General features: G+C 35.6%; 1 protein-coding gene across 2 annotated transcripts in view; it reads right to left on the minus strand.

Annotated features, from left to right (window-relative positions):
- The window catches only part of LOC121427206 (elongation factor 1-alpha-like), a 74,552-nt gene extending 60,241 nt beyond the window's left edge, over positions 1 to 14,311 (minus strand). The window contains exons 1-3 of one of the 2 annotated variants that reach the window (XM_041623482.1): positions 14,203 to 14,311; positions 9,573 to 9,778; positions 7,824 to 8,003 (exon numbers count right to left, since the gene is read on the minus strand). In XM_041623482.1, coding sequence (XP_041479416.1) covers positions 7,824 to 8,003; positions 9,573 to 9,725 — 333 coding nt within the window. In that variant the 5' untranslated portion in view covers positions 9,726 to 9,778; positions 14,203 to 14,311. The remainder of the gene's footprint in view (positions 1 to 7,823; positions 8,004 to 9,572; positions 9,779 to 14,202) is intronic. The other variant, XM_041623483.1, reaches the window with a different exon arrangement.
- Positions 14,312 to 15,997: the final 1,686 nt, after the last annotated feature.

The raw sequence follows: 15,997 nt of genomic DNA on the forward strand, positions 1-15,997 counted from the left end.
TGTAACAGTGGTGCATTTGAGCTCATTCCATGTTTGCAGCATTGATCATTTCTTCATTGTCTATGGCATGTTAACCCCAATTCTTACATCCAGGATCTGAGCAGGGATGATTCCCTAATCATATCTAGGCTCATCAAATCATAAACTTGAGCATGTTCAGAAGGACAAGAAACATAAAAAATTAAGTTTGTTTGATGATTGACAAGGGGAATCAGTGCACCAACTTGAAAGAAAATGTGAATGATGGATGAGTAAAATAAGCTGAAAAAGGGGGAATCCACAAGTTAATCCCCCTTTGAAAAAAGAAACTATACCAAAGAAAATTGACTTTTTTCTTTTAAAAAGATACACTGAATTATTGAATTTGGCCTCAGTAGCTAATTAACTAAAAAAAGTAATGAAAACAAAAATGCAGTATTGTTGGAATTATGCATGAAACAGACATGACCCGTTGTCTAATGATTGTGCATCTCCCGTTCATCAAACATGAAATGAACTGTCAAATATTGTTTTTGCCCTTCTGAACATGCTCAAGGTTGTGATTTGATGAGCCTGGTTAGATCATGGAGATTTCCCTGGTCAGAACGAGGAGATAGAGGTGATATCTCCTTGGTCAGAATGGTCAAAGGGGTTGATATGCAAGAAAGTGCAGAACACAAAGCAGTGTTGCATGCATACAAACTTGGAATGGGCTGAAAAGCACCACTGTTACATAATAGGCTGTGTATTCAAAACCACCGAAGCGAGACCAATGAAATTTTTATAGAAGTTAGAACATGAGATGGGCTTTATATATCTATACATTTCATCGAGAATAATTTTTATTTTTGGAAATTATTAAGTCGCATATCAGAGGGACATTTTTTTTGGGACGCGCTGTATATTATACAGTCACATATATTAAGGATTGGTGTATCGTTTATTTATTTTAGTCCAGGATTTTTTTATATATACAATATTTTTTTATGGTTTCTTGTCAGTTCGAGGGTGCTGATTACGAATCTGAATGATGCCACTCGTGTAACCTTGAGCATTTTCCGCAAATTGGCAAAATCCAATATGGCCGCCAAAATATGCAAATTACCCATAACAATCCAAAAATTGTCCGCACATTAGCTACGAAGTGCATGAAATTGTGTTGCAGGGGTGAGATACTCTCTGAAAAAAATAATTTTTTACAAAATATTTATTTTCCTCATATGTAAAATGGCCGCCATAGTCCATTGTATACTCTATTATGTACAATATAAATAGGGAAAACTAGCTTTCACAAAGGTGAGCACTACAGTGCTAAAAAATAGCGATGTGTGAACGAAGTGATATATGGAAATCATTATTACTAACGAGATCATGGAGATATGTCATTTATTATATCATAAATGGGAAGATTTCTGTATTTTGATATCTAAAATATTTTGTTATAAATCACGTTTTCAGACGATATTTCACTCATACATCACCATTTGGCCAAGCAAAGCCAAATTCTGCTAAAATAATTTGTTCCCATTCACATTGTGCATAATATCATAAGGCCCTGTAGCGGCCATTTTGACTTTCCAATAACAGTATTTATCACCTAACATGCCTAACTGGCAGATTAAATGATTTCTCTTAATAGAAATTATGCTTTCAGACAATCTTTTCCTCATAGATCACTAATACCTGCATTTATGGTGCTCACTCCTGTGAATATTGGTTTCCCACTTTCCATTGAGCATAATATTGTTAATGTCTCTGGCGGCCAATTTGAATGTAAAAATACAGTTAACACAAACTTTAAACCTGAATGATATATTTCGTTAAAGTTTTTAAACAGTATCCCATTAATTTATCACATATAAATGCATTTTAGTGATCATTCTTGTGATTTCTTTGCCCCACTTTCTCATTGTGGATAATACTTTTAGGGCCTTTGGCAGCCATTTTGAATATCAAAATACAACATTCATGGCATATTGATATTTCGTTAACAATTATGATTTTAGTCAGTATTCCACTCGTTTAATCTTAATAATATGCATTTCAGTGACCACTCTTGTGAATTTTTTGGCCCCCATTGCCATTGGACGCAATACTGTTTGGGCCAGTGGCGACCATTTTAGATAACAAAATACAGAAATGTTCCCATTAATGACATAATAAATGATATATCTCGTTAGTAATGATGATTTGCATATATTACTTCGTTCATACATCGCGATTTTTTGCGGTTCAGTGCTCATTTTTGTGAAAATTAGTATTCCCTATTCATATTGTACATAATAGAGTATACAATGGACTATGGCGGCGATTTTGAATATCAGGAAAATAAATATTTTGTCAAAAATAATTTTTTCAGAGTGTATTTTACTCCTGCCACACGCTTTCATGCATTCCAAAGCCAGTGTGCGGACAATTTTAGGATTTTCATGGGTAATTTGCAAATTTTGGCGGCCATATTGGATTTTGCCAATTTGCGAAAAATGCTCAAGGTTACACGAGTGGCATCATCCAGATTCGTAATCAGTACCCTCGAATTGACAAGAAACCATCAAAAAATATCGTATATATAAAAAAAACAAGGTTTGGTCAAGTTTCTATGGGGCCTATCCTGGACTATTTAGGAGTTCGAATGGAACTATATTCATTTGTTGATGGAATTAACTGGATTGTGATGAAAGATTTCTGGGTTTTCTACGAAGGTACGAAAAGCTATAAATTTTCCTTCAAATTTAATGACTGTGTTGTTCGAAGTGATATCTTATAAAAGTTGGATAAAATTGATTGGTTGAATTTGCATTTGTCCTTCGAGCATTGAAGGCTTTAATAATAATTTCTTCCTTACATCAAAGTGTTTGAATGAATAATTCTATTTTTGACAACGTGATATGTAGGAAATCGATTGTAAGGATGACTATCATTATACAGAAGTTCCCTGTAATATTTATAGAAATCTAAAGAGTATTATAATATAGTCGAGTAGCTACTCATGCAAATGTATGTTATTATTTATTTCAGATTGCAGTGTTGGGTACCGGAATCTGACCTTAGAAAGCAATTGTTTTGTTCCTTGGTATGGTTTTTAACCTGTATCTGCCCTAGTCGGGTGAGTCAAGATGGCCGTACTTAAAAGATTGAGACCTGCAGTATTTTTACAAAAATTAACGGGTTTTGTGATCGATTATAGAAGTTTGAATTCGTGTGAGATACATAAAAGATTGATATATTTGGAAAAATGTTTCCAATGGTTGCTATATAAATTGTGAATTCATATATTTTACATTGGAAGAAAATGATTGCCAAAGAGGTCAATTTAAGCTTTAGAAACATATAATACTAAGATACTTGACTATTTAATTGTCGATAGCTGAGTTAATAACTTGTTATAAACATTATTACTTTTTGTTTATTTTCCAGCGCAGATTTTAATTGGGCGTTGTGGCGTGCGCCTGTAATCCTAGCTATGGGGAAGTTACAAATTGATGCAGAGATTCGAGGTTCGAGCCCTGGTCTCGTCTTTCGGATGGTGACGTTAAAAGTCGGTCCCAGACGTAAATAATCATATCTGATTGATACACGTCTGACAAAACTCAAATACACACACAACTGGGCGTCGTAGCGTGCACCTGTAATCCAAGCTGTGGGGAAGTTACAAAAAAAATGATGCAGAGGTTCGAGCCCTGGTCACGTCTTTCGGATGGTGACGTTAAAGGTCGGTCCCAGACGTAAATAATCATATCTGATTGATACACGTCTGACAAAACTCAAATACACACAATTATCTACATGTATATGATTTAAGATTAATTTAAAAAAAAATACACACAATGCAGTGACCTGCTCACTAACCGAAACGTGTACTCGTAATACCATGGAGCTAATACTAAGAGGATATACAAAGTCTTGATAGGTAATTGCATTATTACATGCTGTAATGATATTTTGAACATTATACTCATGTTCTTTATTGTTTCTCTCTTTTCTGCTTGCAGAGGTTTTTTTCCTTGATATTTTCTTTAAGCCCTTGAACAACTGTTGTGCTCAAGTGGGAAATTAAATTCCACTCACAACCTACAACTCTCGTCGTATCGTGTCCTTTGTGTTCTGGAGTGTCCTGACAACTTCCCCCCCCCAAAAAAAAAAAAAAAGATCCAGAATACTACATTTGGGTATACTTGTCCTTTAACTTTACATCAGACCACTCGTACTCATCAAGATCAAGCACAAAGCAGCTGTTTGCTATTCCTCCCATTGTAACCAAAACTTATATTATTGCGAGCGCTCATTTGCACATGTCTCTTCCGTCTTATGGAATGCACTTCCTAATGATTATATGAGAAATATTCATGATTTAGATAAGGTTAAGACTTCCCTAAAAAGTATCTGTTTAACTTGTAATGAATTCAGTGCCCAACACTCTTTACTTTCTAATTTCTGTCCTTAATTTCATTAAAGTGCATAGGGACATGCGTTGAGTTATGCGCTATAAAACTGAATATTATTATTATTATTACCCTTAAAACCATAAAATAGAAACAAAATTAAGGACACGAAAGTAATATATGAAATACAGCCATTTTTGACGCCATCTTGGATTTCCAGGTACCCTGGAGTGCTTATGTTCACTCCAACATGACTTGTATCAATAGACCATTTTATCCTTTTGAACCGTACAATATGCACCGAAACTGGACATGATGAATGTCTAGGGTGGATAATGGGTAAGTTATATCCAATTTCTGCAGAAATTTGACATAACTCACTCATTATCATTTTGTGTCAGAATGACGGTCATTTTGGACGCCATCTTGGATTACGGGAAAACCCCCCAAAAGGATACATGAGGACCTTTAGTATGTTAATCTAGACATATTCCTGGAACTATCCTGAAAGAAAAAAAAAACAGCTTGTTACCTGAAATTTCCATTCTTAAGCCTTTTTTGGGCTTAATTCTCTTAGCCTATGAGTAGTATAGCCACTTCCGCTCTGTTCTTTAAAAGGCCCTGCATTCACCTATTATTACCATTCTCCACAGGGGCTGCGGATTCGAGGGGGCAAGGGCAGCCCCCACCCCTCCACGTTTTTCCAAAATGGTGTACAAAAATGTAAAAAAGTGCCATCTTATTGTGATTTTTTTTGCTTGGTCAGAACCCCTACCCCCTCCATTTTCAAAACAGTTCCGTGGGCGGCGAAAAATATTTTCATCAACATTTTTCTCTATTGGCCACTATAATCTGCATTTTGGGGGGTTGATTTTTTTATAGGGTAGTCCTAACTAAAGACTGTTTTAAGTATTATGAACAAGATGTAAGGTATCTCATGTGGTCTTGATATATTTTCTATATATGATATCTATTTTCCAATTCTTCCCCTCACCTTTTTCTCGTTTCCTTTCGGGGTCGGGCCGGCCGTTACGAGGCTGTAAAATTACACATCAGACCTATTTCTTACTTTTGTTTCTGTTTTCATTGTTTCTATCAAGTTAAAGAGTACACTTTTTCTGCAGGTTGCCAAAAATAGAGGGCGGGGCCGGCTTGGCCCACTCCTGGATCTGCGCCTGTAAAGAGTAAACTTTTCTGCAGGTTGCCAAAAAATAGGGGGGCGGGGCCGGCTCGGCCCACTAATGGATCCGCGCCTGCTAGCTGCTCCATCAAGCGCCTGACAAGAAGACAGAAGGTCCTTGTTTTCAGATTTTTGTTGTTTAACTCGTTCGAGCTCACGTCCTGCAGTTCATGAGGCAGGTTTTTACCATTGACTCTCCATGCCCGGTATAAGATACAACAAATAGTAATAAACAATAATAATCTTGGTCTTGTGTGTGAGAGAGGGTGAGTGTGTGATAATAATAATAGTATGAAATAATAGTAGAAGTAGTAATAATAATCAGTGGCGTAATTACGGGGGCACGTGCCCCCCCCCCCCCATCGGCTGGCAAAAAACGGGGGGAGGGAGAAAGGAAGAGAATCGTAGTGGGGGGAGAATAAATCATTGGATATCATAATTATATTATATACTAATTATTATATTACATAAAGAAATATTTTTTTCAGAACTTTATGAAACATAAATGTCATTTGCGTAGGGCCTATGTGTTAATCAATCCTTGTGCTCGCACTGTCTGTTTAATTCCTGTTGTACTAAAACATTCAGTTTCCAAGTTAATATACACCAAATAGGCGTATATTTCATCGCACTTTGAGTAATTGTTTTATTTAGTGTCATAATATTATGCTTCTTTTTCATGACTACTTAAAGTGATTGCCCCCTTTTAAGGTCTGGAGGAATATAAAACATTTCCAGTGTATACTTACGTTCGCATAAGTGGATCGGTGAGATATGTTTGTTCTTCCTGAATTCCTAAGAACAGTTCTTAAAATGTTCCTCTTTCTAGTCTGAATATCCAAATATTCTCCTCGCGCTTCGCGCTCGAAACATTTGGTTATTGAAAATCGTATGGTCTTAGTGAAACTCTACAAACATTTATTAGAATAAGTTGGGTCTGAATTTCAAACATTTTCAGCTCGCGTTTCGCGCTTGCAATATTTGATTAGTGTGATACGTATCATGTTTATGATTAAGTTTACTACAAAAAGTGCTTCATGTGTTTAGGTGTAATTCTAACAAAATAAGCAAGCCCTTGGCGCTTGCTTAAAGTCAGATACGTATGCTCTTCATGAATTCCTAAAACATAGCCCTTAAAAAATATACAAACTTTTCACCTCACGCTTCGCGCTCGATTTGTTTCTTTTAGTGAAACAGGACAACAGGTACGAATCATGATTACAAAAATTTGCTTATGATATCCATATTTATGTCTGAATATCAACAGATTTCATCCCGCGCTTCGCGCTTGCATTTAATGCGAACGCGAAGAGCGAGATGAAATTCAGTTGATCAATGAAATACATATTCGTTTAACATGTTTAAGGGAACAGTCCTAAAAATGCCTCTATTAGGTCTGTATATTTGGCAAGTGAGCGCAGTTCGCGCGCCCATTATTAGGTGACTCAAAATGTTTGCTGGTTCCCCGCCCCCCCCCCCCCATGCCGTACCCCGCTACGCCACTGATGATAATGATAATGCTAAAAAGCAACATTTATATAGCGCTTATTACATAATCACTGCATATACTATTACCCCGGGGTGGTTTCGCACTTTTAAAGGACAAGTCCACCCCAACAAAAAGTTGATTTGAATAAAAGGAGAAAAATCCAACGAGCATAACACTGAAAATTTCATCAAAATCGGATGTAAAATAAGAAAGTTATGACATTTTAAATTTTCGCTTCATTTCACAAAACAGTTATATGCACATCTCGGTCGGTATGCAAATGAGGGAACTGATGACATCACTCACTATTTCCTTTGTATTTCATTATGTGAAATATGAAATATTTTGATTTTCTCGTCATTGTCATGTGAAATGAAGTTTCATTCCTCACTGAACACGTGGAATTCCATTATTTTAACATCTTGTGCTTCAGGCAAGGAGGTCCTATATCATCAAATTCGTAAAAATTGAAATATTGTATAATTCGAACAATAAAAAACAAAAGAAATAGCGAGTGAGTGACATCATCGACTCTCTCAATTGGATGTAACTGGCTCGTTCATATAACTACTTTGTTAAAAATAAGCGAAACTTTGAAATATCCTAACTTTCTTATTTTACATCCGATTTTTATGAAATTTTCAGAATTGAGCTTGTCTGATTTTTCTCTATTGATATCAAATCAACATTTTTCTGAGGTGGACTTGATCTTTAATTATTATATAGAGATATACAGGAGCATGGCAATTAATTAATTTGTAATTCATGAAAAAAAAAATTTAAAAAGTTTTACCTGTGAGGTCCCAGTAATCATGTTCTTAATGAAATCACGATGGCCTGGTGCATCAATGACAGTGACAGAGTATTTTTCCGTTTTAAATTTCCAGAGAGCTATATCGATGGTGATACCTCGTTCACGCTCTGCCTTTAGCTTGTCGAGAACCCAGGCATACTTGAAAGATCCCTTTCCCATCTGTTACGATAAGTAATAATATCAAACAAATACGTGTAGAAACGTAAAAATGAAATTCACTTTAAAGATAAAATGAAGCGATAAGATGATATGTTTTTAAAGGTCTGTTCCAAGAATAAGAGAGATCTGTAATTTTTCTCTTTTTTTTTATTTCTGATGTCATATATTACAAGCAGCCCACCAATATATCGTGTAATATAGATTAAATAAATGTCCTTTTTTGCAGTGTTTCCACTTTGAAGAAAATTACCCGAATTCCGGGAAATCCAAACGTTTTCCTGGTAATTTCCGGGAAATGAAAAAATTCCAGGAAATTCCGGGAAATCCGAAAATTACAATGAAACAACAATTGAATATAGCAACTATTAATATTAATATTATATTTACATGATTTTAACCTCCATATGTAGCTCAAAATTTTTCGTTCGCGCTCCGCGCTTGCATTTCGTAATGTTGTTCCTATTTTTAAAGAGGGCGGGGACAAAAAAATGCAAAATTCCCTGATTTTTGCCACCTGGAACAAATTTATACTCGTTGTATTATTGCCCGATTTTCGTTAAAAATCAAACTTGAAAATTTCAGGAAATATTTATGGATTTCAGGAAATTTGGAATCCAATTTCGGGAAATTTATTTTGGAGCTGTGGAAACACTGCTTTTTGTATAGAACATTATGATCAAATTTTTCTTCTAGACATGCTAGAAGAGGGTATATAATAGAATGTTGTGTCCGTTGATATATTTCCAACAGAGAATATTGTACAAAATCATTAGCAATACATATAAATATATTCAATAATATAAATACACATTAACTTATAAAGAATTTTACACACATGAAATGTTTTTGCAGACAATATTTATGACACATGATTTAAAAATAATCATATAAGTATCTGTGGAAATAGGGGGAGTTACTAATGTGAAAGCTAATATAAAGTGAACCCTCATCCCCCCCCCAAAAAAAAAAATGAGTGAATTGTTGAATTAACAAATAAAGACACAAATAAATGAATAAGAAAATAACATAATGTTGGCTTTGTGCTATGTCTCTGCAGTCAGTTGTTTAAAATATTTGCCTGATTAGGGCTTTTTTTCAAATAGTTTGATTCTACCCGGGTATTTTTAACACTTCACTGGTGTGGCCCTGGGAAGCGGGGGTGCTCGAGCAACCCCCGAGATTTATACTTAAGAGCGCTGCGTGTATAATTTACCATAGGCATCACCTCCTGTAATTCTGGTAGGGTTGCTGAGTAGCAGAAATTTAACAAAAATCACTTTATTTTTGTTTCAGTGAAATTTTTTTCCTGAACCACGATATCCTTCATTTTTCTTACGAATCCTTTTTTTTCTTTTTTTCTTTTTTTTTTGGGGGGGGGGGCTTGTAAATTATTTCATGACCAAAATGGCCTTCATTTTGTTGTCCCTTTTTTAATTTCCTCTGATTTAAACCAAACAACGTCTTAAAGTATCGTCCCAGGGCCATGTTTGCTGGTGCTCCCCGATATACGGCACCGGTTCGCATGTGTTTGATAAATACTTGAATAATCTTGACCGATAATTAACAAACCTCTTGGGCTTCCTTCTCAAATTTTTCGATGGTGCGTTTATCGATCCCGCCACACTTGTAGATGAGGTGACCAGTTGTCGTTGATTTGCCGGAATCTACGTGGCCGACTACAACAATGTTGATATGGCCCTTTTCTTCTTTCTTAGGCGGCATTGTGAATATCTAAAGAAGAGTTACGTCACAGGAAGTTTGCGTCTGAATAAAGGCTAGAAATTTGAAATCAAACACACGTCCGAGAGAGGTTATTATTAACAATGATAATAATGACAAAAATAATAATGATTCTAACAACAATGATAATAGGCATTTCTTTAGCGCCAAATATCTAGAATTATTTCAAACATAAATTGAATCTTCTGACCATACATATTCTAGCTAGGCCTATATATGCTGTTGAAACAAATGCCCACTGAAGCAAATTGAGCCTACTATTACTTGACGTCTATAGCCACCTACCTTTCGCAACCTCAGGTCCGTATGTAACACACACTGGATTGATTTTCACAATTGATTTTACATTATAGTCAACATGGTCAATGGAATCAATTTTAGAAAACGTAGAAAACTACAATCATTGCTAAGCTTTGTGTTACCCCGGAAGCGAAATTACAGTTGTAGACATCAAAATGAATTTTCATGACTTTCGTCTTCGGAATAATACTACGCATGCGCGTGGACTCAACAAAAATTTGTGGCCGTTCGCGTTGCATGTCATGCCATGAATGAATCAGCACCCTAAAATCACCGGTACCCTGCAGGGCTTCTACAGCTAGACCCAATTCGTAAACACTTATCAATTGCCATTAATGACAAGACAAAATGTTAGGCTAGGCTATGGCTATAGTGTACATAGCCATTAACCAACGAACGTAGAGGGCAGCAACACTTTGCAGTATTGCTTTTAGGAAGGTCCCATGGAGTTGGATAAAGCGGAGCTAGAGCGCTGACTCCAGGCAAATCGTGTGCCGACCATTACCAAACCGCGCAACTGTGCCCTGCCAGGCCGCATTATAGTACACCGCTCCTAGATGGTTTTCTAAAAAAAATCTTTCAAATTTTTTTACAATTTGATTTTATTGTTCTATTCCCCCTACTTTCAGGGTGCTGAACACGATTATGCTTGTTAAAAAATACATAAATTACGTCTTTGGTGGTTGTCATTGCAACAGATTATTATATCAAAAATAATATATAATCCCTTGAATGGGAAATAAACATGGTATAAATTACCCAATCTTACAGTTTTAAGCTTCCAGTTCAATCAATGATAATACTTCTAGAAATTCAAAGTCATCCCAATAGTTGAAATTGCACCGTTGCCACGGTAACGGTTTTTCCCCTAGAAAAATAAACAATTTAATTTTTGGTAACGGCTTTTCCCCTAGAAAAATAAATAATTTAATTTGAAATGTAGAATCTAAATTTTCCCCGTTTTTACCTTATTTATCGCTTTGATCAAGAAAGTTTCTACCCATGTAAGGATAGTCAAATGCCAATTTAGGCCGTTACCATGGCAACCGAATAATTCATAACTTGTTTTAAAAAAGATAATGGTGGAAAAATACAATAAAATACAAAAAATCTACATGACTACGATTTGATCCAAATCTTATTTCGTTATTAAACAAACCAATAAGAATCAGTGGTACCTTGGTAACGATTAAAATAGAATATCAAATTTATAAATGATTGCTATGGTAACAGCTCATGTTTCGCTCCAAAAGTCAATAAAAAAATAGATCTGAAAATGATTTTTTTTGGGGGGTGGGTGGTAATTTCATCTTAATTTCAGGATATTGAAAATGAATAAGTAAAAATAACGTCCTATAATCATTGCCATGGCAACCAAATAACATCTAATAATAACATGGTGGAAAATTACATTATGCACATGCAATAAGTTTTACCCACTCATTCAATTTTTTTAACACTGCGGTCAAACTAGTGATCTGCATGAAATGATTTTTTGTTGTCATGCTAAGGACTGAAATCAACGATAAATATCAATGTTGCAAATTAACTATTTCCATGGCAACGACCCACTTTTCCCCAAAAAACTACATTTTTTAAATTTAAAAGTGTAGATTTTTTATCATTTTTCATGCAGCGTCCTGAGGGAACCCCCTCCCCCGTATTAGATTCTAAATGTTTTTTGGGGGAAATGAGCCATTACCCTGACTACAGGTCATTTGCTACATCAATATTTATGGTCAAATTAAAGTGTTGCCAAGGTAACAGTGATTCTTATCATTTAATTGGATCATACAGACCGCAAACTAGTTGTGGGTCAAACATTACGCATGTATTAAGTGATTTTTTTATCTTCCACCAATATGTTTTTACAACATGCATAATATTTTTACAAAGTTATGGGTTCTTTGGCTGCCATGATAACGGCCAAAAACTTTATTAACTATTTTTACATGGGTAGCATCAATCATTTCCTTGATAGGAACCGATATATATGGGGGAAAGGTGAAAAATTTCAGATTCTACATTTTTAATCAAAATATTTATTTTTCTAGGGGAAAAGCCGTTACCATGGCAACGATAAAAATTTCAACTATTGGGATGACTTTAAATATCTATAAGTATTATTATTATTCATTAAATTGGAAGTTTATAACTGTAAGATTTGGGCATTAATATCATGTTAATCTTCAATACAAGGCATTATGAAAAATACGAGACATTTGACTTCCTCCTGCTCGTACGCACGGGCGTCCGTCGATATAACACATGATATTTTTATGAAAATATGCACACTTTTTCTTAAAAGTTGATGGAGAGGGGGAAAATTAATCGTATCAAGTCGGGGTATTCAGTAATGAGTACAGGAGAAACTATATTTCACTGATTTTCATGATTCATCCCATTTGATAAACTCATCTATTCGTGTTTTGGGGCTAATCTTTCCCTTACGCATTGCTTTTTGGCAGTTCTATGGAAAATGCACCTTTTTTCACACAAATTTTGAGACACTCTGTATTCATTCCCCCATTGCTCGAGAATGAATGGGCAGTTAACAACGGGGTGAAGATTTATTGAAGAATGGAATGTATATTTCATGAAAATGAGAGCCATTTCCCCATTGGATGTTATCTTCAATACGTGTTTTTTAGATGAAGTTAGTTGTCGAATAGGCTCTCCTGACATTTGAGGTCTCTATCGGTGACGTCACTCAGGATCGTCATGCCTGAACCATCGTCCAGGCAGGGGTCGCAACGGTAGTATATGATTAATGCATAATGCACTCGATATATAAAATAATCTTGTCCTCCCGTTTAAATGAATGTGAAACTCATATAATTCAACAGGAGTACTGTAGTACACATTTATTTGTTATAAGTGAATTAAAGTGCCTCCAGTGAGTTTGATCACCCCTATTGTGAAAATGTATCACCCCTAAGTTGTAACACAGTCAGCTGTGTCAGCAAGAGTCACACTCTTGTACATAAATGATTGGTCTGAAGTTTCGATTTCTCTCCCCCTTAGCTCTCTCATGAAATTTATTTCCCCCCTCTCTCTCACTGAATGTCCTCACCATCCCTTCTAACCAAGTTCTTTTTTTTTCTTTGCTCTCCCCCTTGCATGACATCCCTGTCTCCCCCTTTTATGAAACATGACTGAATGGACTTGCATAATGTCCTCGCCACCTCCTCCCTCCTCTCCATCTAGTTTCACTCTCCCTCTATTGCACTTATCTGTTTCTCTCGACCTCCCTCTTGCAATCTATCGCCACAAACGTTCGGATTAACAAACCCTTTTTCGTTGTCGGATTAACGAACATCGAGGTATAGGCAATTTACGTGTTTCGGAATTACGAACCTTTGGAGAACCTTCGGAATTACGAAGTGTAACCGTGGGGTAGATATTTTATTTTTGGTATTTTTATTAGCTTTAGATAGTGCCATTTAAAAAGAAAATCCGAAGTTGCCCTTTCCCCTATGCCCCAACTTTCAAACCCGCTGCACCTTCCCTACACCTCCGCCCCCCCCCCCCCGCCCCCCACTCTTTGATAAGTTGTTGTGCATGAGTGGTCCGTCGAAACAAGTTGACGTGAATAAAACAGAGAAAATCAAGCAATTTGGACACTGAAAAAAGTCACCGAATTCTGATGAAAAATAAAAGTGCTGGTATTTTTAACGAGTTTGATCTTGTCACATAATTATAATTGTAATTATAATAATGTAAGTTTCGAATTTGAAATACTTTTATCGTCAACACAATTTTCTCAAAAGACTCAAAACGAGTTCAAAATCAACATTTTACACTTTTTGACATGTTTGAGCACAAATGGAAATATGTAATTAAAAATTCATTTCGAAAAATGCAAACGAATAATCAATATAATTTGAAGCTCTGCTTCTCTCTCTCGCTTATCAAAATCAAGTTGATAATCATGGGGTATACTTTGCTTTTTATCTAATTATTAGATATTTAACTTTCTTCATTTTTTGTTTCATAGCGATTTACTTATGATGACACCGGATTTAGACAGATATTAATTGAATCGACATGAAAAAAAAGAGTACTGAATTGGAAACAAAAATAATTAGGCCTAATAAAGCAAAATAATAGAAATTGATTGAAGTGAATGAAAAAATTATGATATTGCAAATTCTCTTACCTGTAGCTTAAACTGTATTATAGATGTGGCTCAGTCGAAGTGATGATGACATAAAATGGCGATTCTAATGGACTTTTATAGGAGTGGCTTTTCTGGAGCAGATGTGTGCGCATGCGCGTGTGTGATGCATAGTAATTCGAGGTTATTAAAAAAGAGATGCACAGCCGAGTAGAACAGAGAACTATCAAAAGTTCATACCCTAATGCCCATCATGAATGTTGTTTTCTTATCAGTTTTTGCTTCAAGGATCACCATACTATAAATATCATTGATGCATACAAAATCCTTTCGGAATGGCTCACCCATTCCAGAGAAATAAGTAGATAGGCCTGTTTGTTTCGATACACTAGACTAGTTAAGAATGGGACGGGACACTTTTCTTTTTAATCTGGAATAAAATACAGGGAGGGGCCGGGAAAGGTTCTTTGACCGTTTTATTTCTAATAACTTTCTTAATCTTTGATGGATTTTCTTCAGACCTTCACCAATAACTACCCATGAGACGCTCTGCACTCTTAAAACAAATCAGTCAAATTGACTAGACCAGTAGTCATCTGGGTGCAACTGATATGGAAATCACTGATAATCACATTTCTGACATATATTCTAGTCAGAAATAACTATGTTCTAGTAAAATACGACTAGAAAACAGTCGAATTTGACTAGAATTACAGTTTCTCCCAGCTGACCCTATTAACCAGCCATTTTTGACTGATTTGTTTTTAGAGTGTGACGAACTTCATATACCACTTTACAGAACTTTACTGGCCAAAAATACATCCATATTCAACGGTCCTGAATTCTGGAACTCCCTATCTAATATGTCTCTTTAAATTTCATTCAAAGGTAAACTCCCGCGTAAACTCAAACTTCACTCTTATAATTCTTCTCAACGGAACTAACACGTCATTATCCTGATTATCATTCATACATTTTTACATTTTTCATTTTTATTGTTTTATCTTTTTCATCTTATATTGTACATTTAAATCATCTTTTGTTATTTCACCAGATCAAGCTGGTTTGTGGTTAGCCCTTTCCCATTCTGACTTTTCCTTCTTTTTTTTCAAAAAATAACTTATTATGTTCTTATCTTGTCTTGTACTGTCCTGTCTCTTGTTTTGTCTTGTCATCCCCTCTCTCTTTCTGCTTTTTCTTCTGTCTATTGCGCAACATATCCTTCACAACGGAGACCTCTTTGTGTGAACAGCTTTGCATTTGTTCAGTAATTATGTTTACATCAATATGATTTCGACCTTTGTGTTCCTTCTCTTTTTCCTTTCCTGTATATATACGCATATATGAATAAGTCGACTATATTTTCTCCATTTCCAAGGGGATCCACACTTTACAAGGGTTTTTTTTAGTGGACCCCCCCCCCCCTCATTTCCATTTATGCTAAATATTATACTGTTTATTTTTCTTTTTGTTTTTTTTACGAAGTAAAAATGGTCGTCTGTAAAATTGTACTTCATTTGTATAACTGTATATTATTTTGTATTGTGTTTTTGACCAGCTGACAGTGGCGTAAGAGGCGGAGGGCAGCTGCCCCCCCCCCCCCCCCCCTTGGCGGATTTCACCGGGAAAAACGGGAAAAGAGAAAAAGGGAGAAAGAAAGAAAGAAAGAAACAAAGAAAGAAAGAAAGAAAGAAAAAAAGGGAAAGGGGAAAAGTAACAAGAAAGGGACAGAACGTAAGAATATGAATAGAGAAAATGGAAGGAAATCGGGAAAAGGAACGAAAGAACATACATGTATGAGAAAGTACAAAATATCATGAAATACTAATACATTAGC

Source organism: Lytechinus variegatus, chromosome 14, assembly GCF_018143015.1.
Source record: "Lytechinus variegatus isolate NC3 chromosome 14, Lvar_3.0, whole genome shotgun sequence".
In the NCBI taxonomy this organism is placed as follows: domain Eukaryota; kingdom Metazoa; phylum Echinodermata; class Echinoidea; order Temnopleuroida; family Toxopneustidae; genus Lytechinus; species Lytechinus variegatus.